This window comes from Talpa europaea (genome assembly GCF_964194135.1).
Source record: "Talpa europaea genome assembly, chromosome: 1".
NCBI lineage: Eukaryota > Metazoa > Chordata > Mammalia > Eulipotyphla > Talpidae > Talpa > Talpa europaea.
Window position 1 is genome coordinate 41,803,643 of NC_140073.1, and position 26,275 is coordinate 41,829,917.

The window sequence follows — 26,275 nt, forward strand, 5'->3', positions numbered from 1 at the left end:
GTTCCACAACATGGGTATCTCTGTGGCAACCCAGCAATCAAAGATTCCTCATCCTCTGTCCTTTCAGCCTTTCTTCTCCCCAATGTTTTTCTGAGCCAGTCTAGGAAATCCTACTTCAGACACTGATTCAGGGGTGCTTTCTCTGACACCAATCAGTTCTCCAATTCTCCAACAACAATCGGATGTACAACAATTCAATTAAAACCTGACACTTTCTACCTGATAGAAGCTAAGAGCAGAAAATTTTGGGAAGGAGTCATAACAAAACCAGAAACAGGAAGTGGGGGTAGAAATGATGAATATAGTTGTTAAACCAGCTACAGAAAGAAAAAAATCTTTAGACATAGTTGCTCCTTAGGAACAGATTGACTGCTATAGAAAGTATCTGGAGTTGCAGGCAGATGAGAGATGGGAATGTGGAGATTGAGGGCCATTAGAGAATCCCCAGTCCTTACAAATTAACCCAGTCACACCCCTGCCTACCTGTGATTATGCAGGTGCCTCTTTTTTCCTTTCTCCATTTCCTAATAAACCAGTCCTTTAAAAAATGCCTGTGTGTGTAAATGTCTTCATCTCCCATATAAATTTGCTGTGTGCCACTGAAAGGTGAACTCTGCCAAAACTTTTCTCTGAGAAATCCCAGAGACCCTGCTCCCTGAACCAACATCACACACCATTTAGAAATCCTCAGTTGTCACCTGTGCTTCTCTACAACCAACTGTAAATTCTGAACTTGCATGACCCTCTCCATGGGCTTGATAATTGATTGAACAGCTCACACACCTCAGACACCTTAGTTACTCTTACTGGCTTATCATAAAGGGTACATCTCAGAAATAGCCAAGTTGAAGAGATGCACAGAACACGGCACAGAAAGGGGGCATGCCATGGGGCATCCACCCTCCCAGCATGCTTTTCATTGATTTGGAAGCTCTCCAAGAGTTTCTGCAGAGCTCAATCTCCAGCCTCCTAGCCCTCCCTGGAGGTTGGCGGTTAGTGGGGACTGAAATTTCTCACCGAATGGAAAGGCCCCTTGGGGCTCACGAGGGCTCACCCAAGCCTACATGTTATAGATGAGGAAACTGAGACTGAGAGATGATGAAGTGAGCTTTAGGGAGAGGTGAAGACCATACAGGAGGGCCAGGCACTGGACTAGAACTTGGATCCCTGCCTCCCCCACCACCATCCATGGTGGTAAAAGCTAGTGTTTTCTCTTCTGTACCTCATCCAGTCTATAATTTATAATTACTAATCTCCAATTCTAACAACTCTAAGAAGTAAGTATAAAACTTTTTTTTTTAAAGATTTATTTATTTATGCATACAAGAGCTGGGGTACAGGCCAGAGATGTCGAGGGTGAGAGGATTTGACAGAGACAGAGGGGGAAATTTTTCATCACTTTTTCTATCTAGTGACCAGGCCCTCCTGATTATCATCCAGAAGCCCCATAATGGTGTAATATGGGGGTGAGGCCAGAAGTGGGGGGAGAAGGGGAGAACTAACCAGTGACTAGTTAGTGGTCAACAGGAAAGGAGCGTTTATTGAAACACCCTGCAAGGGAAGAGAGGGCATATGGAAAGCAGGATTTGAGGGTCTCTTTAGTACTGTTTTCATAGGCTTTCTAACTTGCGATGCCAGTTTGCGTGAGTTATCTGCTGGGATGTCTGGTCTCAGGTGCTGGCCTTTGACACAGAATGAGTCCTGGTCCTGCTTCTGCATTCCTGGAGCTGGGCTGGTTTTTCTGGTCATGGTGGTCGGTCTTATAATCTTATCAATTCCCTTATCTATTCAAGCCTCCCAAATCTACCTACTGGGCTAGGAGTGGGGACTTCGTTTTAAATGGTAACCTGACACACCCTAGGTCACCTCAACCTACATCAATTCAGGTATGATTGAGAGGAAGCTGTATAATAAGACACTCCTATCACTCAGGAAATTCAAAAGGTTTTAAAAGCTCTGTGTCAGAAACTGGAGGTAAAGGCCAATTTTATTTCTTATTATTCAACATTCACACTTTCAGAGATGATGCCCACAGAACTGAGGAAAGCGTCTCCTGGAAGAAATTCTCAAAGGAAAGGGCTGGCAGGTCTGTGGAGCTTGGAGAAACACTGAGTTAAGTTTTAATGCTGTTCTGCCACTTAATCTTCCCATGCTTCAGGGTCCTCCTCTGTAAAATGGAGGTAGTAAAATTGTTATACTTGGGCCTCCCTGGTGGCGCAAGGGGTTAAGCACCCCACTGTAAAGCAATCCGCAGGCGGCCAGGGAGCAACCCACATGGCACAGCAGACCTCTCCTGTCTCCCTGCAGCTCCCCTCAGCAATGGATTTCGGTCAATCTGAAATCTGCCTGTTTTGCTCCCCCTCTGTCTCTGTCAAATCCTCTCACCCTCGACATCTCTGGCCTGTACCCCAGCTCTTGTATGCATAAATAAATAAATCTTTAAAAAAAAAAAGTGTTATACTTACTTCTTTGAGTTGTTAGAATTGGATATTAGTAATTATAAATTATAGCCTGGATGAGGTACAGAAGAGAAAACACTAGCTTTTACCACCATGGATGGTGGTGGGGGAGGCAGGGATCCAAGTTCTAGTCCAGTGCCTGGCCCTCCTGTATGGTCTTCACCTCTCCCTAAAGCTCACTTCATCATCTCTCAGTCTCAGTTTCCTCATCTATAACATGGAGGCGTGGGTGAGCCATCGTGAGCCCCAAGGGGCCTTTCCGTTCGGTCAGTGCGGTTACTGGGGGAAGCAGCCGAGAGTGGAAAGTGGAGGCGGGAGAGGGGAGGCGCCCTCTGGGCAGATGCAAAGGCCAAAGTAGGTAACCCCCCTTCAACCCGCCCCTCCCCACCCCACCCCACCCCGCCCCCGGCCAGCTGTGGCCCGGGCGCCCTGGCCGGTGCGCGCTGGAGGCCGGCCGCGAGCTCTCCCAGGAAAGCGCGCACAGCCTGGAGCGAGAGGCCCGCGGGCGCCGCGGCTGGGCCCGTCACCAGCCACACTCGCTCCGCGAGGGCGCGGCGGCTGGCGCGGCCCCCTGCGGCCGAAACCGAGCGCTGTTCGCCTCGCCGCCGGCTCGGGGCCGGGCGGGGGCGGCCTCGGCATCCGGGCGGGTTCCCGGCGCGCCCGGCCCACTCCGCCTCGCCGGCGCTGCTCGGGCTCCGCGCCGCGGCCGCGAGCAGCAGCGGGGGCAGAGGAAGAGGAAGGGGCGGAGCTGCTCGCGGCTCGCTGCCCAGCAGTCACCCGACCGCCGCGGGTCGCCTGTCCCGGGCACGGCCGCTGCCCCGACGCCGGGGAGCTCGGGGTCGGACGGGCCGCGCCACCCTGTCCAAGACGCCGGGCAATGCGCCGCCACGGGGTGTCTCCCGCCCAGGGGCGCCTCAAGTCTGGTCATGCGCCGGGACCGGACGGGTCCTCCGGGACCGCCCGCCGGGGGCTCCTGTGGACCTGCCTGGCGCTGGCGCTGCTGGCCCTGCCGGACGCGCTGGCGCCCTGGGTCCCGGCCGCGGCGCACCCTCTTCCCGAGCAAGGCCGCCTCCTCACGTTCAGCCGCATAGTGCCCCGGCTCCGGCAAGCTTTTGGATGGCGGAACCTCACCTGCCCGGCCTGCAAAGGCCTGTTCGCTGCCATCGACTACGGGCTGAAGGTGAGCGCTCAACCCGCAGCGGCTGCGGAGGAACCGTCCCGAGGGCGCGGGAGAGGGGGTGGAGGTGGGGCTGGGACTGAGCCCTGGGGTCTGGAAGGCGCCCCCCACCGAGAGATTGGTGCCCCCCGAGCTTGTACTGAATGTGCACTCCTTTAGGGACACCCTTGACTGGCCAGCACCACTACCTCCACTGTGACCTTGTGAGTAAGGAAAGTGTGAACTGGAGTCTGGGTACTCTGTTTAGCTATTTTATATGGGCGAAATCAAACCTATGGGCTGATTTCATTGCAGTTGTGATCTCCTTTTTACAAATGAATTGAGTCCCAGAGAGGTGAAGTCACCTGCCCGAGGGCACACAGCTGGCAGGGGTTGGCGCTGGGACTTCCACCATGGTGGGTGGAAGACCCTCGTGGGTCTTACTCTGAATGCCCTGTGCCTTACCCTTGGCATATCCAGATGGAGACATCACGCCTAGCACGTTACTCAAAAAGGACTTAAGAAATATCCAGGAGTGTGGTACCAAATGGGATGGCTCTGACCCTGGCTATGTAGAGTGCTGATTGGGAGGTGAGCTTAGTGGGGCTCCCCAGGGAAACAGGATCCTGCCCCCATGATGTCCCCAAACCCAGAACAGTCTGTCATTCTGCCTTGCGCAAATTTCTACAGACAGTGCCTGCGAAAGCCAGCAGGGCAAGCAAAGGCCTGGAGTGCCACTAGCTGAAGAGGAAGTACTTGTGCTGCCCGGTTACTGAGAACTCTGCGGGGAGGGGGGTGGGTGGTGGTGCATTGAGCTATCTTCTCCATTGGGGCACTGAGTCCTGCCCAGCCCCAATTTGGATATGGAGCCCCCTAGGGTATTAACAGGGGTTGGCCTGAGCCCTATACTCTGTCTCTGACCTCTCGCTCCTGGTTTTACCCCCCCACCCCTCGACAGAAGGAGCACAGTGTGGCCTGGGTGGGCACCGTGGCCACCAAGATGTGCATGATGCTGAAGATAGCACCGCCTGCAGTGTGCCAGTCAGCCGTCCAGCTCTTCCAGGATGACATGGTGGAGGTGTGGACACGCTCAGTGCTCAGCCCTTCTGAGGCTTGTGGCCTGCTCCTGGGCTCCACCTGCGGGCATTGGGATATCTTCTCATCTTGGAACATCTCTCTGCCAGCTGTGCCGAAGCCAGCCCCCCACCCACCCAGCCCCCCAGCCCCAGGGGCCCCTGTCAGCCGCGTCCTCTTCCTCACTGACTTGCACTGGGACCATGACTACCTGGAGGGCACAGACCCCGACTGCGAGAACCCACTCTGTTGCCGCCAGGATTCTGGCCGGCCACCTGCCTCCCGCCCAGGTGCCGGATACTGGGGGGAGTACAGCAAGTGTGACCTGCCCCTGCGAACCCTGGAAAGCATGTTAAGTGGACTGGGCCCAGCTGGCCCTTTTGATATGGTGTACTGGACAGGAGACATCCCTGCCCACAACGTCTGGCATCAGTCTCGACAGGATCAGCTGCGGGCCCTCAACACCATCACAGCGCTGGTGAAGAAGTTCTTGGGGCCGGTGCCTGTGTACCCTGCTGTGGGCAACCACGAGAGCACACCTGTCAATGGCTTCCCTCCCCCCTTCATAGAGGGCAACCAGTCTTCCCGCTGGCTCTATGAGGCCATGGCCAAGGCCTGGGAGCCCTGGCTGCCTGCTGAGGCGCTTCGCACACTCAGGTACTTGAGATTCATGGAAACTCCGGGAGGGATAAGAAGGGCATATGAAAGTGAAGGGAGCAGGAGACCCGTGTTATCTGACTGCACCAGTATGGGTGTTCATCAGGCCTTCTTGAATCCTCCCCGTCTGAGCCCACCCACTGTCTCCACCCTTATCTCCAGCTACCCTCCTTCAGAGGAGGGCAGCACGCCCTCTGCTCATCTGTGTCTCTGCTCATGTTGGCCTGCTGTGGAATTCCTCCCCCTCCTCTTTAAATTCATGACTTTCTCCAGCTTCCCCAGGTCCAGGCCGTCTTCCCTTGAATAGCCTCTGCTTCCCAGTCTAACTCACTTTTATCACCCCAGAACTCCTAGAGCCCTTCGCCCTCTGAGACATTCTCCCCAGTCACATGGGCCATATAATGAGTAGCTTCCGCTAAAATGGGAGCTCCCTGAGGGTAGGGATGGCGCCCTGGGAGCCTCTGCCCTCTCCCCAGCTGCCTGGCACAGGACTGCGCATGCAGAATTATGAATGAGTGCTGACCCCCATGTTCACTTTGTTTCAGAATTGGGGGGTTCTATGCCCTTTCCCCACGCCCTGGCCTCCGCCTCATCTCTCTCAATATGAATTTTTGTTCCCGTGAGAACTTCTGGCTCTTGATCAACTCCACAGATCCAGCTGGACAGCTCCAGTGGCTGGTCGGGGAGCTTCAGGCTGCTGAGGATCGAGGAGACAAAGTGAGGGAAAGTGGGGGGCGGGGCGGGCAGGCAGGAAGCAGGCCCTTCACCGGCAGACCTGGCAGCTGGGGCACTTGTGTGCAGAACAGTTTGATTTTCTGCTACTCTCAGTAACAGTGTTCCCTGGGGCTTCAGCTCACCGTCACGCTTAGAAGTCCTGTCATTTTCTTGCCCTCTCCCAGGTGGGACCCACAGCCTTTGTAGGAGAGAGGAGTACCCCCTCTTCTGGCCAGGACTGCCTGGAGTCCTCCTGACAACCACCCCTCACTCTCCCCACAGGTGCATATAATTGGCCACATCCCCCCAGGGCACTGCCTGAAGAGCTGGAGTTGGAATTATTACCGAATTGTAGACAGGTAGGGGGGAGGTAGGGGTCTACATGGAGGGGCGAGGGGGAGAATGAGGAGCCCAAAGGGTGGACATTCCCTTGAGTATCTCACCATCCCTGCTGCCCCACTGGGGTGGGGCGACTGCTTGCTTGAACAGGATGGCGAGAGCAGCCTTTCTCTGCAGATCTCTTCCTCCCTCTCCCGGGAACCTTCTGAATACAGTGTCTTCTGACCAGGTATGAGAACACCTTGGCTGGGCAGTTCTTTGGCCACACCCACGTGGATGAGTTTGAGGTCTTCTACGACGAGGAGACTCTGAGCCGGCCGCTATCTGTAGCCTTCCTGGCACCCAGTGCCACCACCTATATTGGCCTTAATCCTGGTGAGTGAGGGGAAGGGAATTGCTGGGATAAAAGAAGAGGGGACGGGAAGGAGATGTGGCCAACAAGACCCAGGCCAGACTGGGGTCCCTTCCGTGGGGTGCCCTTCGTCCTTCCCGCTCCAGTCGGTCCTCCCTCCTCCTAGGTTACCGGGTCTACCAAATAGATGGCAACTACTCCGGGAGCTCTCACGTGGTCCTGGACCATGAGACCTACATCCTGAACTTGACGCAGGCCAATGAGCCGGGAGCCACACCACACTGGCGGCACCTCTATCGGGCCCGAGAGACCTACGGGCTGCCCAACGCGCTGCCTGCAGCCTGGCACGACCTGGTATACCGCATGCGGGGTGACACAAACCTATTCCAGACCTTCTGGTTTCTCTACCACAAGGGCCACCCGCCCTCGGAGCCCTGTGGCACACCCTGCCGTCTTGCTACTCTGTGTGCCCAGCTCTCTGCCCGCTCTGACAGCCCGGCTCTGTGTCGCCACCTGGTACCGGAAGCAAGCCTTGCTGATATCCAGAGCCTGCGGCCTCGGCCACCATTTTGCTAGTGCCTGAGGGCCCAGAGTTGGGAAAGTTCTGTCTTGGGAAAGGCGCAGGGAACCCCAGGAAGCCACTATGACGAGAGGAGTGTAGGAGGAAAAACGCATTCCCGGGCCCAAGCACTCTAGGGAACAGGACCTCCTCCTTTTCTGGAGCTGCTTGGCAAGATATGGGTGAGGGCTGGCTGCTCTGGCTCTGCCCACCATCCTAACCACCCTGGGGCTGCTGTCTTTTCCTGGCCACAGAGCAGAGATCTAAGTTGGCCTTCCTGGGCAGACCACACACAGGAGCTGTCACCTCCGACCTGTGCTGGCCAGCCCGGAACCCTGTACTACTGCTGCTACCTGATTACCAGGCTGTTAAAATAAAGACAAGAGACTTGTACCCCCAAAGCCCTCTGTGACTGTCCCATTTCCTTCTTTCAAGGTAGGCAGGGCACGGGGGCTTGGGGGCTAGATCGCAACTGAGGGGTGAGGTGATGCGATGGCGGGGTAGTGCAGGCACAGAAGCACACAGCTCAGCAGGGCAGACAGACTTTATTAGTGATATCAGTAGAGGTGCCCATGGAGCAGGGGGGAGGGGACCCATGCCTGGACCAGTCCCCTCCCCGCCCCTGCTGGGCCCTATGAGGATGGGGCCTGGCCTAAACCAGTTCCTCCTGCTCCACCTGAAATGGGGATGGAGAGCCCGGGGCTGGCCTTGATTCCTGCTCCTCCTGTCATCCACCCAGTCCTGTCACTTACTTGCAGGGATTACATCTCTATCTCCCCAGCCCCTAGGCAGGGAACCCCAGATACTGGGGAGGGGCAGATTTGGTGGGGGGGCCTGAGGACTAAGAATAGCCTCTAGGGCCCCTCCCTGCCCCATACTCTCGAGTTCCCTGGGGCTCAGCACAAGCAGGTGGAGGGAGAACCAAGGGCTTCAGGGGGTATGGGACCCCAACCTTTTGGGCTTGAGGGAGCCCCACAGCGACTGAACACCCCTGCGGACGGTCCACCCTACACGCCGGGCAACAGATTCAGCAGGGGGTGCCGGGAGGCAGGAGGTGGAGGCCTGGGAGCGTGCATCCAGACACTTCTGGTAGCGGAGCTGCAGAGAGGCATGTGGCCAGTCACTTTCCGGCCTGCCCCACGTGGCTGATTACACCATCCCACCATCCTCCCCACTTACCATACACGCAGCCTGCACGGCCTCTGAGAGGCTGGCGGCGTTGGGCTCGCACCAGAACATGTGGCAGCAGAAGGAGGCTGGGCCAGCAGCCATGATGAACGCAAACGTGTGGACATCTCTGCCCACAGCCAGGAAGGAGAGGAAGCGCACCCGACACTCCCCCAGCACGGCCTCCGTCTGAGGGGAGAGAACCCAGCTGCAAGAGAGCTGCCCCAACCCTCTGGAGACCACATCCATCCCACTGCCAGCACTTCTCAGCACCCTCTCCCCTCCGTGACAGGATGTAACCACACCTCCTTCCTCCCCTGGTAGGTCTTTACCTGCTGGTGCAAGATGGTGAGGGTAGCAGGGGCCACGCTGACATGGCTGGGGGTCCACTGCTCGCGGCTACTGGAGGACAGGACTGACTCCAGGGCCCCATTTATCACGTCTACCCCTAGAAGACATGGATATGGCACCACTAAGGCTATGGAGAGGGTGCCCCACCTTTGTCTAGTCAAGACCAGGGCCTTCGCTGCATCCCCACTTCAGCAGCCTACAGCCCCAGACAGTGCTGCGTGTGGGCCCCTTCCTCAGGGCACTCCCCGAGGCTTCAGTGACCTGGTATTCTTTCTGGTTTCTTCCTCCTTGAATCCTAGGCTTGATCCCTTTCACTGACTGCCTCTCCCAGCCTCCTAAATGAACTGACTGCCCCCAGCCAAAACTCTGCCTGCCACATATCTGTTCTCAGTGCTCATCCACATTCCAGCAACTCCCAAATCAGCCCCTCTAGGCCTCTCCTAACTCAACAGCTGACCTTTGTTTTGCTTAAGATACCAGTCTGAGAAATACACGTGTGTCACACTGTACTGAGTCATTAAGTGTCTCATTCACACCGCACAAGAATCTCACAATAAAGTCTTTTATCACCATTTTACAGATAAAGAAACTGAAGCTTATAAAATAAACCTCAGATTACACTGAGGAAAGAGATCTGATTCTAGAGCCAGGCTTTTCCCCTGCCCCTTCTCTATGTTCCCACTTTTAGCTCCAGAGACCTGTCAAAAGCTGCTCAAAAGCTGCACTCAATTTCTATAAGGTGCCCAAAGGCCGAGGGCCCCAAGGTTCCTGACTTGGACATCAACTGTGCTTCCCTTGTAATGCTCTGGTTTCCTCACCTCAAGCTGCCTTGACTCATTTCCACTCCTGAAGCCCACTTCTGCCCACACTCAGAGACCACGGTGTGGGGGAGGCTTGAGCGCCAGCTCCTGTGCCACTGGCAAACTGGCTGTGGCATCTACGGTGCCTCGACGGTTGCAGCCAAGAGGTCAGAGTGAACAACACAGAAGGCACACACCTCTTGTGGTCCCTCCCCGGCCCTCCTGCCCCTTCCAGGGCCTCTGAGCTCACACTCGAGCAGACCACGTGAACCCTTTATAGGCAGAGGACAAACGTCTTCCTCAAAAGCGCTCCCTCACTGTGGCCTTGCTCTTCTTACCTCTGGCTAGATGAAGGCCAAATTCCTCTCCCCGGCATGCAAGGTCCCCCAAAACTCGCCTTGTCTGAGCTGTCAAGCCTCGTATTTTATTGCTCCCTGAGCTTCAAATGATTTATGCAGCATTTATTAACATCTACTCTTGGCAAATGCCCTGCTTGGCAAATGCCCTCCAAATGTGGAGTAAGAGAAGATGATGCCCTCGAGGGACACAGACTGTAACTGAGGGAAATGCTTCTCTGGAGTGCCATCCCCCTCCACCCAGAGAGTCCTGATTCTCATCCTGCAGGGTCCCCCAGGCCGTGCCCAGGAACTTTTCCCTGCTTCAGGGCAAAGAGGACATCGCTGAGACACCTCTTAGTACAACATCTTGTATTTGCTGAAAAAAATTTTCCCACACTGGGCTGTGGCCATCTCAAGGACAGAAGCCAAGTTTAATTCATCTCTGTCCCCAGGGGTAGTACAGAGCTTATCTACTGCAGGAATTCTGTATGCACAGCAATCACCCTCCAGGTAGCATGGGCAAACCACCCAACCTAGTATAACCAGGTAACCAGGAGTGCACAGAGGGGTGGCAGCGCAGGCAGGCGTGGGAGGGCCAGGTCAGGCTGAGAAGAGCTGTGATGTCTATCATATTCAGGCCAGTGCAATGAAAAATCAAAGATCATGAGTGCAGATGGGAGATCAGAGTTCAGATATGGGGCTGTGAGGGTGGAGGCTGACCTCGCGTGGGCAGAATGAGCCAAGAAGTGGGGAAAGCAGTAGAACAACTGGCCTGGAAAGTCTGTCATGTCAGGACCAAAACCTGTACCCTGACCCTGAGCCAGACACTCCCAACCACCCTGGTACATTTTTCCTTATCAATTGCTACCTTCCAACATCCTGTGTAATTTACTTATTTTATTGTTTATTATTCCCAGCTAGAATGTCAACTACGTGCAAACAGAAATCTGTCAGTTTTGTTCATTAACATATATCAAGAACCTACAATAGTGTCTGGCACAAATGGGGCACTCAATAATAGCCAAGGGCTAAATAAATGAATGAATAACTGATGCAGTTTCAGCAGGGGCCTATGTTCAATTGCCTGTGTTTAAAAGGGATCGTAACCTAAAGTAGAGACCGCTAGTATGGAAGGTCTGTCTTAAACAGAGGAGTTCATCAAGCCGGTGGGTAGCAGAGTGGATAGTCTCACGCCGTGAGAACCTGGTCAGGCAGCAGATGGAAAGGAGGAGATGTAGGAACAGGAGCAATAAGTGGAAGAGGTAGCAGGGTTTAGAAGTTGAGGGTGAGGGATGAGCAGATGAGAGCTAAGGTGTAGGGGTCAGTCACACCTACTTCCCGCTCACCAAGCCTGCTTTCCTTACCTCCAGCCCCACTCCAATGGCAGTACCACTGAATTAAACTGGAGTACCCACTCCTTTCTGCAAATCCAGGTTTCCCTCCAAACCTAGGCCCAATCCCCACCTTTCTAACAATGACTCCCTTGTTGAATCTAAGTTGCTGGTTATTAAAGTCAGCACGGTTTGAGAGGAAGAGCAAAAAGTGAAAATCACCCATGTTTGAGGCCTGGCACAGCAACTGGCACCTGCTGGCTATGTCGTCTGAGGTCAGTCTCTTCATTCACACATTCATTTGTTTATTCATCGCCAAATACAGTTACATTCTTCCTGAGTCTTTGGACCTGATACCCACTCGGTTCCTTTTCCCTCTCTCCTTCTGCTCTCCTTCTTTCCTTCTCCACTGAATGGGTGATCCATTCAATGCTGGAGGGCCTCAAGGCTAGACCTTGCATCATTTCCCTTCTCACTGCGAGCAGTCCACTTTCTGGGCTCAGTCTTCTCTATACTCATGGTGGTGACTACCTCTGTGATGCAATGATGCCCACATTTGTATCCTCAGCGCAGGCTTCTCTTCTGAATCCAGCTGCCAAAGTGAGTTTGCCACTCAGCTCCCCCAAGGCACCTGAATGTCGGCTTGTTCAACACTGAACTTAAAATCTCCACCCCCAAAACCGGCCTCTTCTATTTCCTGCTTTCATTAGAGAATGGTGCACTATGATCAGCCCCAAAGCCAGGCAGCCAAAATTATCCTTTCATGCCTGTGCCCCTCACCCCATATTCAATCAGTCATTAAGGCCTGTTTTTTTAAATCATCTAAAAATCACTTCATATATTCTTCTTCAGCCTCGCCATTGTGCAAGGTAGTCTTACTGCTGGCCACAGCTATCACAAGGTGCTCCTAATTGAATTCCTCAACTCCACCCACCCACCCAACATCTCTCTCCAAGGTGTAGCCAAAGTGCGCCTTACGAAACTCAAACATGATGATGCCAAGAGCTTTCCTGAAAACTATCTGAGAGCTCTTTCTGTGCTCAGGATGAAGAACATATGGCCAGGGTGGCCTGGAGGCCCAAACAGCCTACTGTATCTAGCTCCCAGCCGCACCATGCACCGCCACAGTTACCCAGGGCCTCTGACACACCGTGGGGCCTCCCTCCGTGGTTCCTCACATGCATGCATGCGGTTCACTGTGCCTGGGGTGCTTTCTCTGCTCTATCCCACTTTACCACATTGGCTCCTATTTTTTTTCAATCTCAGTTCAAATGTCACTTTCTCAAGGAGTCTTTTCTGATTCCCTCTATGAGGTAAAGTTCCTACGTTTCATAGCACCTTGCTACTTTCTTCCAATGAATGACAATTTTATTACAAACTGATTTGTGTAATTTAATTCCTGTTTTTCCTACTGTAGCCTCCATGAAAGCAGACAGTGGCCGCTGCTCTCCCAGGGCTTGGCACACAGTAGACTTCGTAGGTATTAACTAACTGAGCGAACAATAAATAACAGGTACTGTGAAAGGTCCAGAAATGTAAGAGTGAACCAGATAGTCTCAACCCCCGGTTTCCTTACCTATAAAATAGATATTATCGTAATCCCAACTTCAAAGGATTATTAGGATTGAGTGATATCATGTATGAGGAAGTACGCTAGAAAGAATCAATCACACAATTATTCCGCTCACTGCATCCTCTCTAGTGCTCACAGCCCCAGGATATTGCCTGATGTTTCCAACCATGGACAGCCTGTCTCTGGACCCAACCAAGGCTTTCCTGTAGGATCCCAGGGTGGGATCCTGTGGGATCCCTGTTCAGCACAGTCACACAGTTCACACTTGTGAATATGTGCCAAATGCCACTTCAGGCTGGACACAGAGTACAGCCGGACAGAGGCACAGCAGGTGGGAAACATTTTAAAGGACAAGGTGACAATGATCATGAGGAAGGCTGGTAAAAAAATAAAAGGCATTGCAGGCAGAGGGTGAGGGCAGAGCTTGGGGATCAAGGCCGTGGACTCTAGGTGAAGCAGGACACACATACCAACAGGTTTAGCAACAGGCACACTCCCCAGGTAATAGACTTGGAACTTTTGTACCAACTCGTTCTTGGGTGCTGGGAACTCCACTGCAGGAAAGAAAAGACTCAATAGCGATGGCAGTTCTTGCTCCTTCCCAGCCCCTACTACCAGCGCATAAACTGGACATTCACCCAGCTGAGGCCCTCCCTCCATCCCTCCCCCTGCTTCCCTTTAACTGCCTCTACCTGATAGTAAGAATTTAGTTTTCATGTATCCCTTTTTTCTATCTTGTCTGTCCACTAGCTTGTGCCTCTTCTTGGGTCACCCCACCTTTGCCAACTGGTGGGGTTATGACACTGACCTTGGAAAGGGACATCCACCAGTTTAGAGTGGTCCAGGGAGAGTCCATTTACCAAGCAGCGGGCATTGCGCCGTTCGGCCATGATCTGAGGGAGGGAGGGGAGTGGCAAGGGAGGATGTGTTAGGGCTTCATAGCCCTGCAGCTCCCACCCCCCACTTAGCCCCCACCCCTTCTTTGTAGAGCAAAGGTGGCAGCTAGTCCAGGGAGCAAAGGGGCCGTGCCTTAGAGCAGATCTCATGCAGGCTGGTGGCGATGTTCTTGGCGGGTGCCTCACAGCGGAACACGTGGCACTTGAGCATCTGGGTCAGCTTATCACGAGCTACGTAGGCAAAATCCCTGTTGGGGGAGGGGCACCTCAGTGTCTCCCAGTGCCATCACTGCTGAGCCTCATCCCCACCCCACCCACGCCCTCTCTGTGGCAGCTCCTCCAGGGCTTCTGTCCTCCAGATGGTGTCCTGTGGGTGCTGCCTTCTGGCTGGAGGGTAGACAGGCAAGCATGCCAAGGTTGGGGAGAATGGGCACGCACAGCGGGCAAGAAGGGGCAGGGCAGAGTAAGGGAACATGGGTGCTTCAAGGCATGGGTTCCAGTGTGGGAGGAACAGTCAAGGCAAACAGGCATAGTAGTACCTCTCTCTGGGTCCGGCAGCACAAGAGAGGCAAAGAACAGAGTTAAGGAGGAGGGCCCCCCTCTGACTTCTGGGTGAGCCCCCACCCTGGGATCCCAGGCCCTGTTCCCACCTTCCACTGTCCCGCCCGACGCCCCACACACGAATGCTGACGATGGGCTGAGCATGCAGCAGGGCCTGACTCTGTGGCTCCACCAGCTTTAGCGTCTCATCCTCCAGCTGAAGCAACAGATCCTTTCCCTGAAGGGCCAGGAAGCAGGAACTCAGTGGTGCCCCAGCCAGGAAGGTGGCTGATCACCACCTCCAGTCAGGTACGGTAGCTATAGCTCAGGGGCCCTTGCTTTGGTGTTGGATCTCCAACCTGCAGGCCTCACTCTGGTAGAGGTCACACTTGTCATCTCTTACAGAACATCTATCATCATCCCCACCATTGTTCCACAACTGTCCCCCAAGGACCCACTTTCATCTCACAGGGCTGTTGTGTGGGTCACACACCCTCCCCAGCCCTTCCTTGGGCAGCTCAGCTCTCCCACCTCTCAGCTCCTTCACTTCTTCACTGCATACCACCCACCAGCTCTGGCCCTCACCTCCCCCCAGCCCCCAGACATGGGGTCGTGCAGATTGTTTTTGTGGTAGGAGAGCTGACGGATGCAATTGTTGACCGCCACGCTGCTGCGTCCAGGGGCCAGCTCCTCCTCGGTCATCTCCACCCAGCCCAGGGAGCGCACTGCGAAACACTGGCAGACACAGAAGAGGGGGTGGGAGAGAGAGGGTCTGAGATAAAGCCGAAGGAGGCCCCAGCAGAGGATATGGGTTTTTGCTGAGACCAGAAGAGTTCCTGACTCAAAACATGGTGAGTGGGTGGGTGTCCTGAGCTGAGACCAAGAAGATCCCCCATATAGCTGGTGTCAGAGGAGACCCCTGCTAGTACAAGGAAGCATCTGAGCCAAGCCTGGACTGGCCCTGATCAGGCCTCTGACCTGGTCGGGATGAAAACTGAAGTTCCTCGCTCAGACACAGGGGCTTGTGCTGAGATGGGAAGTGTCCCAAGCTCAGGACCTGGGGAGCTGTGCTGAAAACAGAGATGCCCCTGGAACATGACACAAGGGGTTCTCCAGCCTGAGGAATGGGTGCTGATCTTAAACAAACCTTGACTCCTGGGTTGGCATTCCGTGGAGGCAGCTTTTCCTCCTCTTGAGGCAATTGCTCTGGGCTGCAGGCAGATGGTAACACTTGGTATAGGGCCTCATCCATTGAGCTTTCCCAAGGCCCCTTCCAGACAGACCCAGCCCACTGCCAGCCCACTGTGGCACGCCTGCCCACTCACCTGAGGCTCTGAGCTGGGAAGGGCAATGTCCCCTCCTCAGGATCCTTTAGTCCCAAATCCATCGGGGCCTCCTCAGTGGGCTCATCCTTGGGAAGAGGACAGTGGAATCAGGACCAAAATTCTCCCTCTTCTCCAGCTCCCCAACTGTGAAGCGGATCCCCTCACTCACCTTCCAAAATTCTCCATCCTCAAAGCCTTCTCCATGGGTAAATCCTGTCCAGGTGAGCTGGGAAGAGGGATAGGACCAATGATTTGGGCGGGGGGCTCATCTTACTCCAGTAGCACACTCCTTTCTACCCCTGATTAAAAACAACAGGCCTGGGCCTCCCCTGGTGGCGCAGCAGTTGAGTGCTGGGCTGCAAAGCTGTCTGCAGCCTCTGCAGCACCCGTTCAATCCCAGGCCGCCAGGGAGGATCCCACATGGCACGACAGACCTCTCCTGCTGCCCGCTGCTCCCCCTAGCAGTGTATTTCATCAGTCTGCCTACTCTGTCCCCTGCTCTGGCTCTGGTGAATTCTCTCACCCTCCCGCGCTTCTGACTGTACCCAGTGCTTGTATAAATAAATAAATAAATCTTTAAAAAAAAAAACAGGCCTGTGAGCCTCACCTGGGAGGACTCCTCTCGGGGGCTGCTCCCCTGTGAGGGGGAGGTCCGGCCCGGGGGCTCCCACTGGGTGGTCCCTGTTGGGATGTGCCAGTAGTAGGTCCCTGAGGTATCTTGTACCCTCATCCATCCAGCCGGCAGGTCGGAATCCGTCTCGAAGGCGTTGGGGTTCCAGAAGGAATCTGCCGGGTAGGGGGCTTGGTGAGAGTCTGTTTACCCAACAAGCAGATAGCAGCTGCTTCTGCCCAGTCCACCCCCTGCCCCCCGCCCACCAACGACCCCATAGTTGAGAAGAGGTGGAGGAGGGCTCCAGCACAGCGCAGCTCCTGCTTTCTTCCCGGGCCCGCCGCCTGGAGTTACAACATGAGCACCAGCAGCAGGGACATGGCTGAGGGTTCCTCCTGGGCCCTGCTCCTGGACATGCGGCCACAGAGAGAAGGGAGGGTAGGTGAACCCAACTGACCTCCTGTCACTCATATCCATATCTCAGGTGCACACTTACCAGCTCCTGCACTCAAACCTGCACAAACACAGCACGTACCCTACTACACACCTGTGCAGCCACCACAAACACAAGGGTGTGCATACACAGAAAATACCAAATGGCAGGTATCACATAATAGTGCAAATGCATGTGCAGGGATAAAAACACCAGTCACACACTAAGCAGACACTAAACACTCAGGTGCACGCACACACAGCTATAGAGACCCACCACCACCAGATATATATGCAGAGACCACACCCACAATGACCCCCAACACATGTGTGGGTGCCACATCGAGAATGTACACTCAGATGCACAACATATGCCAACCTCTGCCACATGTGTGCAGACACCACAGGTGCTCACACCCTGACCTTGCTACACGGACGCAGGCGAACCTTTTGTGCGCATACACACACAGCATGCACCTGACATGCACCCCTGCTCCCCTGGGGAGGGACTCACCACTCAGCCCCACAGACGAGCTCATGCTGCCTCCGCCTCTGCTCTCCCAGCCAGCCCCACCCACGTCATGCCCAGCCCCTGCTCCCCTCACCTGGGCTGCTGTCCTGCAGGATGATGGCCAGGAAAAAGTCCTGGGAGAACATGGCGCTCATTCCCAGCCCCTCCTGCCGCCACCCTCCCTCCTCAGGTCCCTCCAGTCCAGCCAGCTGGGCTCACAGCCTGGTGCTGGGCTGCAGAGAAAAGCTCATCCCGCCCCCTTCTCACCAGGGCAGAGCGCCTGCCAGGCAAGATCCTCCCCCGCCAGGAGCACACTAGGGAGGGGCCAGGACCACCACAGGAGGGCATGTCCTTGGGGTGGGGAGAGGGTGCTCATGAGCCCCCAGCCCTTTCTGCTCATAGCACTCTCCAATCCTGGCTCCCCCCAACCCCCCAAATCCTGAGTGTCCATCCCATGCCACAGTGGTCCTCTCACTGCCTTAGTCAAGCCCAGTCCTAGGGACACAGGAGATTCCATCCCTCGGGAATACCCCAGACACCTGGGGCCCTGCGAAGCCTAGAGCTCTCAGCACAAACAGGGTGTGGCTTCAAGGCTCCCAGGGATCCAGCCCTGGCCCAGAACCTGCCCAGCTTTTTGAGCCTAAGAGGGACCTTGAGGGCCTGGGTCCCAGCAAGCTTGAGGCTGGGCTTGGGGCTTCCCAGCACTGCCCCCCCTCACCTGCCAGGGCCCAGCTAGGCTGCAGCGTCTCCTCGGCAACCGCAGCACCAGGACCGGCTGGGAGCGCCCAGACTGCTGACGTGCTTCCCGTTACCAGGGAAACCAGGAATCCTGACTGGTCCAAGAGGCAGCACTGAGGGACAGGCGGTCCCCAGACCCAGGCTGCTGAGCAACCAGGCACACAGGAGCAGGGAAGGGTGTGGTTATGCCAAGGAGGCTACACACCTGATGTGAGTTATCTGGGCAAGGTGTCTCACCATCCTCAGCTTCCAAATGAGATAGGCCAGGAGGGTAGGGGAGGGCTCTTCTTACCCATCCAGCCTTCTAGGTGGCCATTAACACCTCTTCTCCCCTTAGCCTCCCCTCACCTGAGGCCCTAGGGAATTGGAATGGCTGCTCTTCCCCAGAGATCTCCCTGGTGTTCAGGGCACTGCTGAGAAACCTGACAGGAACTCCAGCACCCTGGCAGCTGAGCGCTCCACGGCCACGCCCTTCTTCATGGCGGGTCATATACTACTTGAGGCTAAGGGGACTGATTCGCCATCTCCTGACTGAGTCACCACACCCATCCATCTGCCATCCCCGTCAGCCTGTACTTTCCTGCTTCAAAGAGCTTCATCCTTCCGATCTGTCCTGGAGGGGCTCCTCTTCCCCCCTGACCATCTGGGAGGCCCTGCTGGAGTTTGGCACATCTCCCTCGGAGCACAGCCCCTTCCAGGCCTTGGCCTCCCATGCGTGCATTTATTCAGGAGCACATATCTTCACTCTGCGTGGATTCCTCCAGGCATGCGCTCCTATGTTCACAGGGCCCATGTGCTACTCGCGTGTGCATGCGTCCTCCGTGGCTGAGCCAGGTGCAGGGCTTTGCTCAGGAGTCAGTGAATCACCTACTGCTCTCTTTTTCCCCACCCCATCCTACTGCAGTCTGGGCACCTGGTATTCTTCGCCGGGATCACTGCAAAGCCTTACAAGGTGCCCTTTCCCAGGCTAGCTTCCTCCGACCCAGGCTACCCACTGCAGCCCGAAGGACTGTTTCAAAACGCAACACTAATGAAGTTACTTTCCAGTTTAATACCCTGGCGGTCTTGCCCTTGCTCTCGGGATAGAATCCAAACCCCCCCACACACAGGGTTTGTGTACTGTTGTGAGCCCCTAACTTGTCAGTCTTATCTCGGGCCACTCTCTACTTCCTTCTCGCACCTGCCGCTTGGGACATGATCCCTACACTCTTCAAGCCCAGCCTCCCTCCCCTCCATCGTCACTGGCTCCTCTTTCAGGCTAGTGCAAGGATCACTTCCCCAAACAGGCTATTCCTACCCCTCACCCCCAGGCACACCGGCAGGGCTAGGTGCCCTCCTGCACCTCCCCATCCTATGCTCACCTCGCTGATGATAATCGTTGGCCTATTTCTGTCTCCCCACTAGACCGTGAGCACCATGAGGGCAGGAGCATCTGACCCTGCAGATGCCTTCTAGCGTTCAGGACACGGCCTGGCACCCAGGGTGACCCCAGCACCAGAAGAGAGCTCGTTCACTCGTCACTCATTCACCACTCACTCCTGCCGCGCGTGCACTCACACATTCAACAACTGTGGAGATCCTAGGGTGGGGAGGATAAAACAATTTGTGATCAATTTTATCCCATCCAGAAGCCCAGACCTCCACTGTGGACTTCATGGTCAGGTCAACACAATCATGGGAGTTAGCAGTGACTCACCCCTTTGCTAGGCCGGCCCCACACTGCTGCCCTCAAATTCCAGAGCCACCACCAATGACCACTCTCCTGCCACGTCTCTGCCCGTGCTGAGGCCCGTGCCACACACACTTCCCACTTCTCGAGCAGCCCCATCCTGCTGCTTCCAGAGGCTCAGAGGTGCAGGACCACAGTGACAAAGACCCCAGGAGCCACTGAGCAACCAGGCTGGTTATGATGTGGCCTCTACTCACACCCCCTAGTTTGCAGAGGTGGCAAACTAGCACCCTGCACACTAACACAACCCTCAGGTAGATTGTATGTGGCCTATGTGGTGCTTTGCAAAAAGCAGAATTAGTGGCTACATTAGAAATTAGGATGTTTCCTATTAACATCCACTTTTTTCAGTTTCTCTTTAAAAGTTATATAGGCTCCACCGAGATGATATTTTCCTCCATCTGATTTGTTAAGTAAGCAGCCGGAGCAGAATGGCAGCTCTTCCCTTTAAAGGGGATCCAGGCCACTACCAGCACATAAAAGAGAGGCAATCAGACTTTGCCTCTGGTAGAAGTGCTCGATTCTGCCTCTGAAGTGCTCTTGCAAAAACAAAATGCCAGAATCTCTGAAATTGAGATCTGATCAAGGTCCTAGAACTTAGTACCAGTTATTTACAGGAAACCCAGGGAAGAGAAACACATTCAACACCAGAACAGGGGAAGTTGGCAAACCAGACCTGGGAAACCCAGGACAAACAACACTGTATCGTCAATTGGGAAAAAAACAAAAAACAAAAAAAATCTGTAAGCAAAAATAGAGATGAAGGGAAAACTTGGAGATCAAAAGCAACTGTAAGAGGGTTATCATTCTTCAGAAGTTCAGGACTTATTTGAATAGATTTGAATAATCAAGACTTTTAAAAGGCGGGGGGGGGCCCCCCCGGCGTGGGGTCAGGAAGATATTTATTAGACAACTAGGGGAATGTAAACATTGAATGATATTAAGAATTGTTAAACTGTTGTAGGTATGACAACGGTGTTGTGGATTTTTTTAGAAGAGTTTTAGTTTTTAGAAATGTGTGGGTAAACATTTACAAATGAAAATATTTGCTTCCAAACAACCTAGGCTGGGCACAGGAGCAGGTGGGGGTAGAGATGCAGCAGGACTAGCCATGTGCGGATAATTGTTGAAACAGGGCCATGGATAAAACAAGCTCGTTACTCTACTTCCTCTGCTTTTATATATATTTGAAAATGTCCATATTAAATACATTTAATACATTTTTGAAAGGGGGTGACGTGCCGCCCCCCCCAGCCATCCGAGCTGCCCATTCCTGCAGAGGTCCCACACTTTGGGTCCTGGTATGTGCCGGCTGCCAGGGAGGGGACAGGGGCGCAGGGAAGGTGTTCCCTAACCTTTCTTTACACTCTGTCCACAGAACTCTGGGCTGCAGCCATGGCCATCAGCTCTTCCTCTAACCCCAGCTCTGTCTGCATCACTATGTGACATTATCAAATGTGGAGACATAACTTATTTATAGTGGGATGTATTTAATGATCAGTCTTCGGAATCCTGATATTTCCCCTACCCCCTCATAAGTATATGTTTATTCTTCCTATGTCTCCTAATTATTCTTCATTTGCTTCTTATCCTATTCTGGGTAGAACAATATCCTTGCAATACCCACTGTGGTACTCTGCATACAGCAATGCTTTCCAAATAGACCTCCATGGGGTGTACTGCTGCTCCCTCCAGTCCTGGCCTGTTAAAACCTGGCCCAAGCACACCTCGGTGCATCATGCTGTGAGCATCAGTGGAACAGTAATGGGGCCAAGAGCTCAGGTGTGGACTCAGACCCAGTTTAAATATCAGTTCTACTGTAACCTCAGATGGTCTGTGACTTTGAGAAATCTACTAATCCTCTTCAGGCCTCTTTTTTTGTCATCTGTAATAGGACACAGTATCAAACTCACAGAATTATTGTGAGGATTAAATAAAACAATGTTGAGCCGGGGGCCGGGACCTGGCAAGTGCTCCATAAATAGATGTGGTCCACTGTCCAGGGGGTTTGTGTGACAGATGGGTCTATCAGCTTGTCCACGCGCCCTCTGAACCTAGGAACAGTTTCCTCAGACAACCTGGGCAGGGCCTGCCAAGGACTGAGGATGTGAGCTCGTGACTCCTGCCCTGGCCTCTGTATGCAGAGGATGACCTCTCACCTCCTGCCCTCCCACACCCCCCACATTAAGCTCACAAGGTACCTGTGTCCTCCGGAGAGCCATAGGAGGGGCTACCCTGGGATAAGGTGGCCCAGCTTGAGTCCTCATCACTGGCTGCACTGTTCCGCATGCCAAACAGGAGGCTGGCGCTCTTGCTGTGATCCCGGGGGCCATCTGCAAGGGCCTGGGGCCCAGGGGGAACCTCCACACTTTCCAGGGGCTCCGGCAGTCCTGGGGGAGAAGACAAGTCCTCCTCTTCTTCCTCCTCCTCCTCTTCCTCATCATCCTCCTCGGCCTCCCCTGCTGCCTTCTCCTCTCCCTCGTCCGGCCCTTGGTCCTGGGTGCTGATGATCAGGCCAGGTCCTCGGAGCCCTCGGTTGGCCGTGTTGTGAGCAGAGAGCTCCAGCTCAGAGTACAGGTGCATCAGGCCTTTCGGGCCCAAGGGCGCCGTCTCAGGTTCCTGACCAGCCTCTTCTGCCAGGGTCAAGGTCACATTGCGGTTCTGGTCACGGTGGGCTGTGGCAGCCCGCCGGAGCTGGTTCTGGCCCTCCTTTAGCCACTTGGCATTGGCAGGGCCTGGCTCAGGCCCGCCACCCTCCCCCATGGCACTGCGCAGGTCCTTGGGCCCCACAGCTGTGGCCTGCAGCTTGGCGTTCAGCAGCTGGTTGTGAGCAGCGTGCAAGGGCAGGGGAAGGCTCAGCGAGGGGCCTCCGTGGCTGTTGGCATTAATGACCGACTGGCTCAGTGACGATGGAACAGACATGGCCTTGGCAGATCCTGTGAGGTGGAAAGGGGAGAACAAGTTGAGCCGCCAGGTGAGGGTAGCAGCATCCCTGCTTCTGCCTCAGGCTGTGTCCTGTCCCTTCTCATCTCCCTACACTCAGCTGGCCAGCGCACACTGCTCCCTGGCCTCTGAACTGCTTTCCCACGAGAATGATTAGGCTGAACTCCTGTCCTCCATCACCATCACCCCTTTAGTCACAACCCGCAAAAGACCAGGCCCAGGCCTGAAGTCCACCCATGCCCAAATTTCCCAGGCCTGAGCTTTCTGGGACAGCACAGCTGGCCTCTGCTTTGCCTTCACTGCCAACAGCAGAGCCTCCACACAATAGCTCCCTGTGCCACCCCACCCCCGCTCATCCGACTGCAGCTCACTGTGCCAGGACACACTGGCGTGGGACTGGCTCATGTGCTCCGGGTGCCGGACACAGCCTGCCCCCTTCCTCCGGCCACGCTGCTAACCACAGCCCCGCCGCTGTGCACGCCCCAAGCTGTGCTGCCATCACTGTAAATCAGTAGGGTCTACCACTCTCCAAGCCCACCCCACTCTAGGAGTGGAGAGGACAGCAGAGCAGAGCAGACCAGCCTTAGGGCACGGCCTAGGAAGGCAGGTCACAAAGGAAGGGTCTTCAGCTCCTTGTCAAGGTTCTCTGGCCAGCTGAACCTGCGTTTTGGTGACTGCTTTTATAAAGTATCTCTGCCAGCTCTTGAAATGCCCCAGGCCTGGGTCACTGCAGAAGCCTTTAGTCTGGCCCCTCTGGCCCCTCAGGTCACCTCTCACCAAGGCCTTCTTTTACTGAAGACCCGTTGTAAAACTGTAGACCACCAGACCCTGTCAGTCATCACTGAGCACCATCTGACAAGCCAAGTCATTATTCACGTTGTTTAACGGATGTCTCCTCATAAGTGTAATTCCAGTTCTACGGCAGTGGGGATTCTGTCTTTTTTTTTTTTTTTCCCCAATGCAGTATGCCTAGAGCAGCACCGTCTTGGCACAGAACACAAACTCAGCAACTGCTTTTTGAATTAATGGATGAATCTGCACAACACCCCCCCCCCACCTCCAACTCCTCCAGGCCATTTTAGCATCTCCTCAGTTTCAGAAAACACACTTTGCTGTGTCTCAATGGTTGCTCATGGTGCCCCCACCGAACCACACCTGCCCTGTGAGGAGGGAAGCTCCAGTTCCACCATGACAGCTCACTCTCAACCTCACCCCCACAAGCTCCCCCATCCCCCCTCACAAGCCCTTCATGGACTACCTCCCCACCAACCTACCCTTCCTGCCCCACTGCCTCAGCGGTCCCTCCCCAAGGGCCATCTCTTTCCCCTGCTCCCTCCCACATTCCTTTGCTCTATCCCTGCCCTTCCCTGACCATCCTACAGAAGGGCTTGCTCCCTGGACCCTCCCCCTATTCACTGTGCATTCTCCCTGGCCAAACACTATCCAGTTCTCTCTCACTCTCACCCTCTCAGACAGCCCTGCCCCAGTACTCTGCCCTTCACCGATGCCCTCCTTCCAAGCTCTCTCTTCCTATTGGCCTTTTCCCCCAGTACACAGCTTGCCCTCATAGCCTGCCCTCCCTTGCAACGCACATCTTTCTCTCTCGTTCCCATGTACCATTTTTTCTTGATCTCTCATCTGAGAGTTCTCCCCCTCCCTGTTGCCCATGGTCACTGGCCCGGTTCTTTCTGCCTCCTCAGCTAGTGCTCAGCACTGAGCACAGATGAGGTATTTTAGGCTACCTGAGCTTGCTCTGCCCAGAGCTTGCTCTGCCAGGCACAGGGGCACTGCTTGCTCCTGAGCAGGGGCCACAGCTCACCCTTCAGCCACCTCCAGCTCCTCAGACCCCAGCACAACGCTCTGCCTATACCTATGGAATAAAAGGCAGTTTCTGTCCATGTGCCTGTCTCATGTGTAAGTATTGGTCTGCTCAGTCTGGCTCCACCTAGGCAATAAGGAAACTCGTGGTCACTGGAATAAATGAGAAAAAATAGATGGCGCTGTCTCTACCCAGAACCACAGTAATCTTCCAAAAATGGAAACCCAGATTGTGTCACTCCCCAGTTTGAAAAATTAGAAGGCTCTCTGCTGACTTCAGGATAATGTCTGTGCTCATTAGCAGGACACCCAAGAGCCCCCAGAGCTAATCCCCATGACCCCTTGGGCCTCCTACCATTCCCAGTCTCCCTTCACACCTTACACGCCCGTCCCAAGAAGTAAATTAGATTCTAAAATGTGTTGTACACTCACCGCCCTGGCTCTCTGTTTATACTGCTCCCTCAGCTTAGAATCTTGTCTCCCCTTGTGAGAACCTCTATTCACATTTCAAAGCGTAGCTCAGTGGTCATAGCTCCTAAGCAGTACGTCTTTCCCATTCAGCCCTCCCTCCCCATCTCCACGTGACCATTCCCTCCCTCAAGTCTCACAGTGCCACATTCTATCAGAACATCTGAGACCATGTCCCATTGCACTTACAATCTCGCAACCAAGAGCGGGTGCTGACATCCGCCACAGAGTGGGCCTCCAATACAGAAGGAAGGGAAGGCTGGAGGGGACAGAGACAGGGTCGGGAGGAACTAGGAGGCTTGGAACTAGTTGGGAATAGACACTAAGACAGGCTGGTGTGGGTCCACAGCTGGGATGGGCAACAGGAGTATTAGGGAGGATGCTGGAGAATGATGAAGGGTCCCCGTGAAGGAAGTAAGATAGGACAGAGGTCCTGGACAGATGTAGCTTAAGCCCACATCCTGGCTCGAAAGTTGTTCAGCACTGGCTGAACATGAAGATATCTCCATGAGTATCAGGAGGTGGAAGGCCCCATGTCTCTGCAAAGCTCAGGGGCAGAAGATGATGAGCCCCTCTCTGAAGCACTGGTGGGTGGACCAGGTTCTCAGCAGTCGGGACTGGACTGACCTCCTTGGCACTTGGAGGTGTGGCCCGGGAAGGGCACAGGCACTGTGCGGCTGACACAGTGAAGAGCCGGGCTCATGTCAGGGCTGCCCTAACCTTCTCTGGTCACTATGACAGAAAGCACGTTCTATTATGAGTGAGTGCTGAAGCCCGAGCACCTAGGCTTCCAAGGTGCTCCAAGGTGGTGTGGCCACCATCACCTCACTTTTTGAGATCAAAGGATGACCAGCAGCCCAGTGTGCCAAGTATCTTCAAAAAGGGCATGACCCGGGCTCCCTGGTGGTGCAGGCAGTTAAGCGCAGCGCTATGAAGCTGTCCGCAGCCTCTGCAGTGCCTGTTTGATCCCCGCTGGCCTCGGAGCAACCCACATGGCAAGCAGACCTCTCCTGTCTCACCCGTTGCTCCCCTCAGCAGCATATTTTGTCAGTCTGCCTGTTCTGTTCCCCACTCTGTCTCTGGTGAATCCTGTCACCCTCCTGCGCATCTGGCCTGTACTCCAGTTCTTGTATAAATAAAATAAAATCTTAAAAAAAAAAAATAAGGGAATGACCCAACATCTCCCCTCTCACTGGGGTTATCAAGACCCAATGCCTCTCAAAGGAGCAAAAGAGATTTTGACTCAAGGCAGGGAACTGGGGTACCAACTGAAACAGCAGCCACCAAGCCTGAAGGAAGATTTATCAGACCACAGGGGTGGGGGTGAGTGCTGGTCAAGGTCAAGGGTCTTCTAACCTGACTGCTTACTATAAGTAAGGACCATGCAAGGCATGG

The 26,275-nt window shown here is 54.5% G+C and overlaps 2 protein-coding genes across 4 annotated transcripts; one reads left to right on the plus strand and one right to left on the minus strand.

Moving 5' to 3' along the window:
- Nucleotides 1-3,336: 3,336 nt before the first annotated feature.
- Nucleotides 3,337-7,379, plus strand: SMPD1 (sphingomyelin phosphodiesterase 1; the record flags this gene model as incomplete). Its single annotated transcript, XM_084242660.1, has 6 exons — nucleotides 3,337-3,639; nucleotides 4,574-5,346; nucleotides 5,892-6,063; nucleotides 6,343-6,419; nucleotides 6,629-6,774; nucleotides 6,918-7,379. 6 exons carry the CDS (start codon nucleotides 3,337-3,339, stop codon nucleotides 7,325-7,327), a joined length of 1,881 nt encoding a protein of 626 aa, XP_084098786.1. The 3' UTR covers nucleotides 7,328-7,379.
- A 671-nt stretch (nucleotides 7,380-8,050) lies between these two features.
- On the minus strand, nucleotides 8,051-22,587 carry APBB1 (amyloid beta precursor protein binding family B member 1; the record flags this gene model as incomplete). Of its 3 annotated transcripts, none has more annotated exons than XM_084236947.1 (13): nucleotides 8,051-8,408; nucleotides 8,490-8,666; nucleotides 8,810-8,925; nucleotides 13,341-13,424; nucleotides 13,679-13,763; nucleotides 13,900-14,014; nucleotides 14,417-14,544; nucleotides 14,892-15,041; nucleotides 15,454-15,517; nucleotides 15,632-15,717; nucleotides 15,801-15,857; nucleotides 16,239-16,417; nucleotides 21,853-22,587. In XM_084236947.1, 13 exons carry the CDS (start codon nucleotides 22,571-22,573, stop codon nucleotides 8,241-8,243), a joined length of 2,130 nt encoding a protein of 709 aa, XP_084093073.1. In that variant the 3' UTR covers nucleotides 8,051-8,240. The 3 variants fall into 3 exon arrangements, with proteins under 3 accessions (XP_084093073.1, XP_084093074.1, XP_084093075.1); XM_084236948.1 differs by having other exon boundaries at nucleotides 16,239-16,444; nucleotides 21,853-22,573; XM_084236949.1 differs by lacking the exon at nucleotides 21,853-22,587 and adding an exon at nucleotides 17,279-17,339.
- Nucleotides 22,588-26,275: the final 3,688 nt, after the last annotated feature.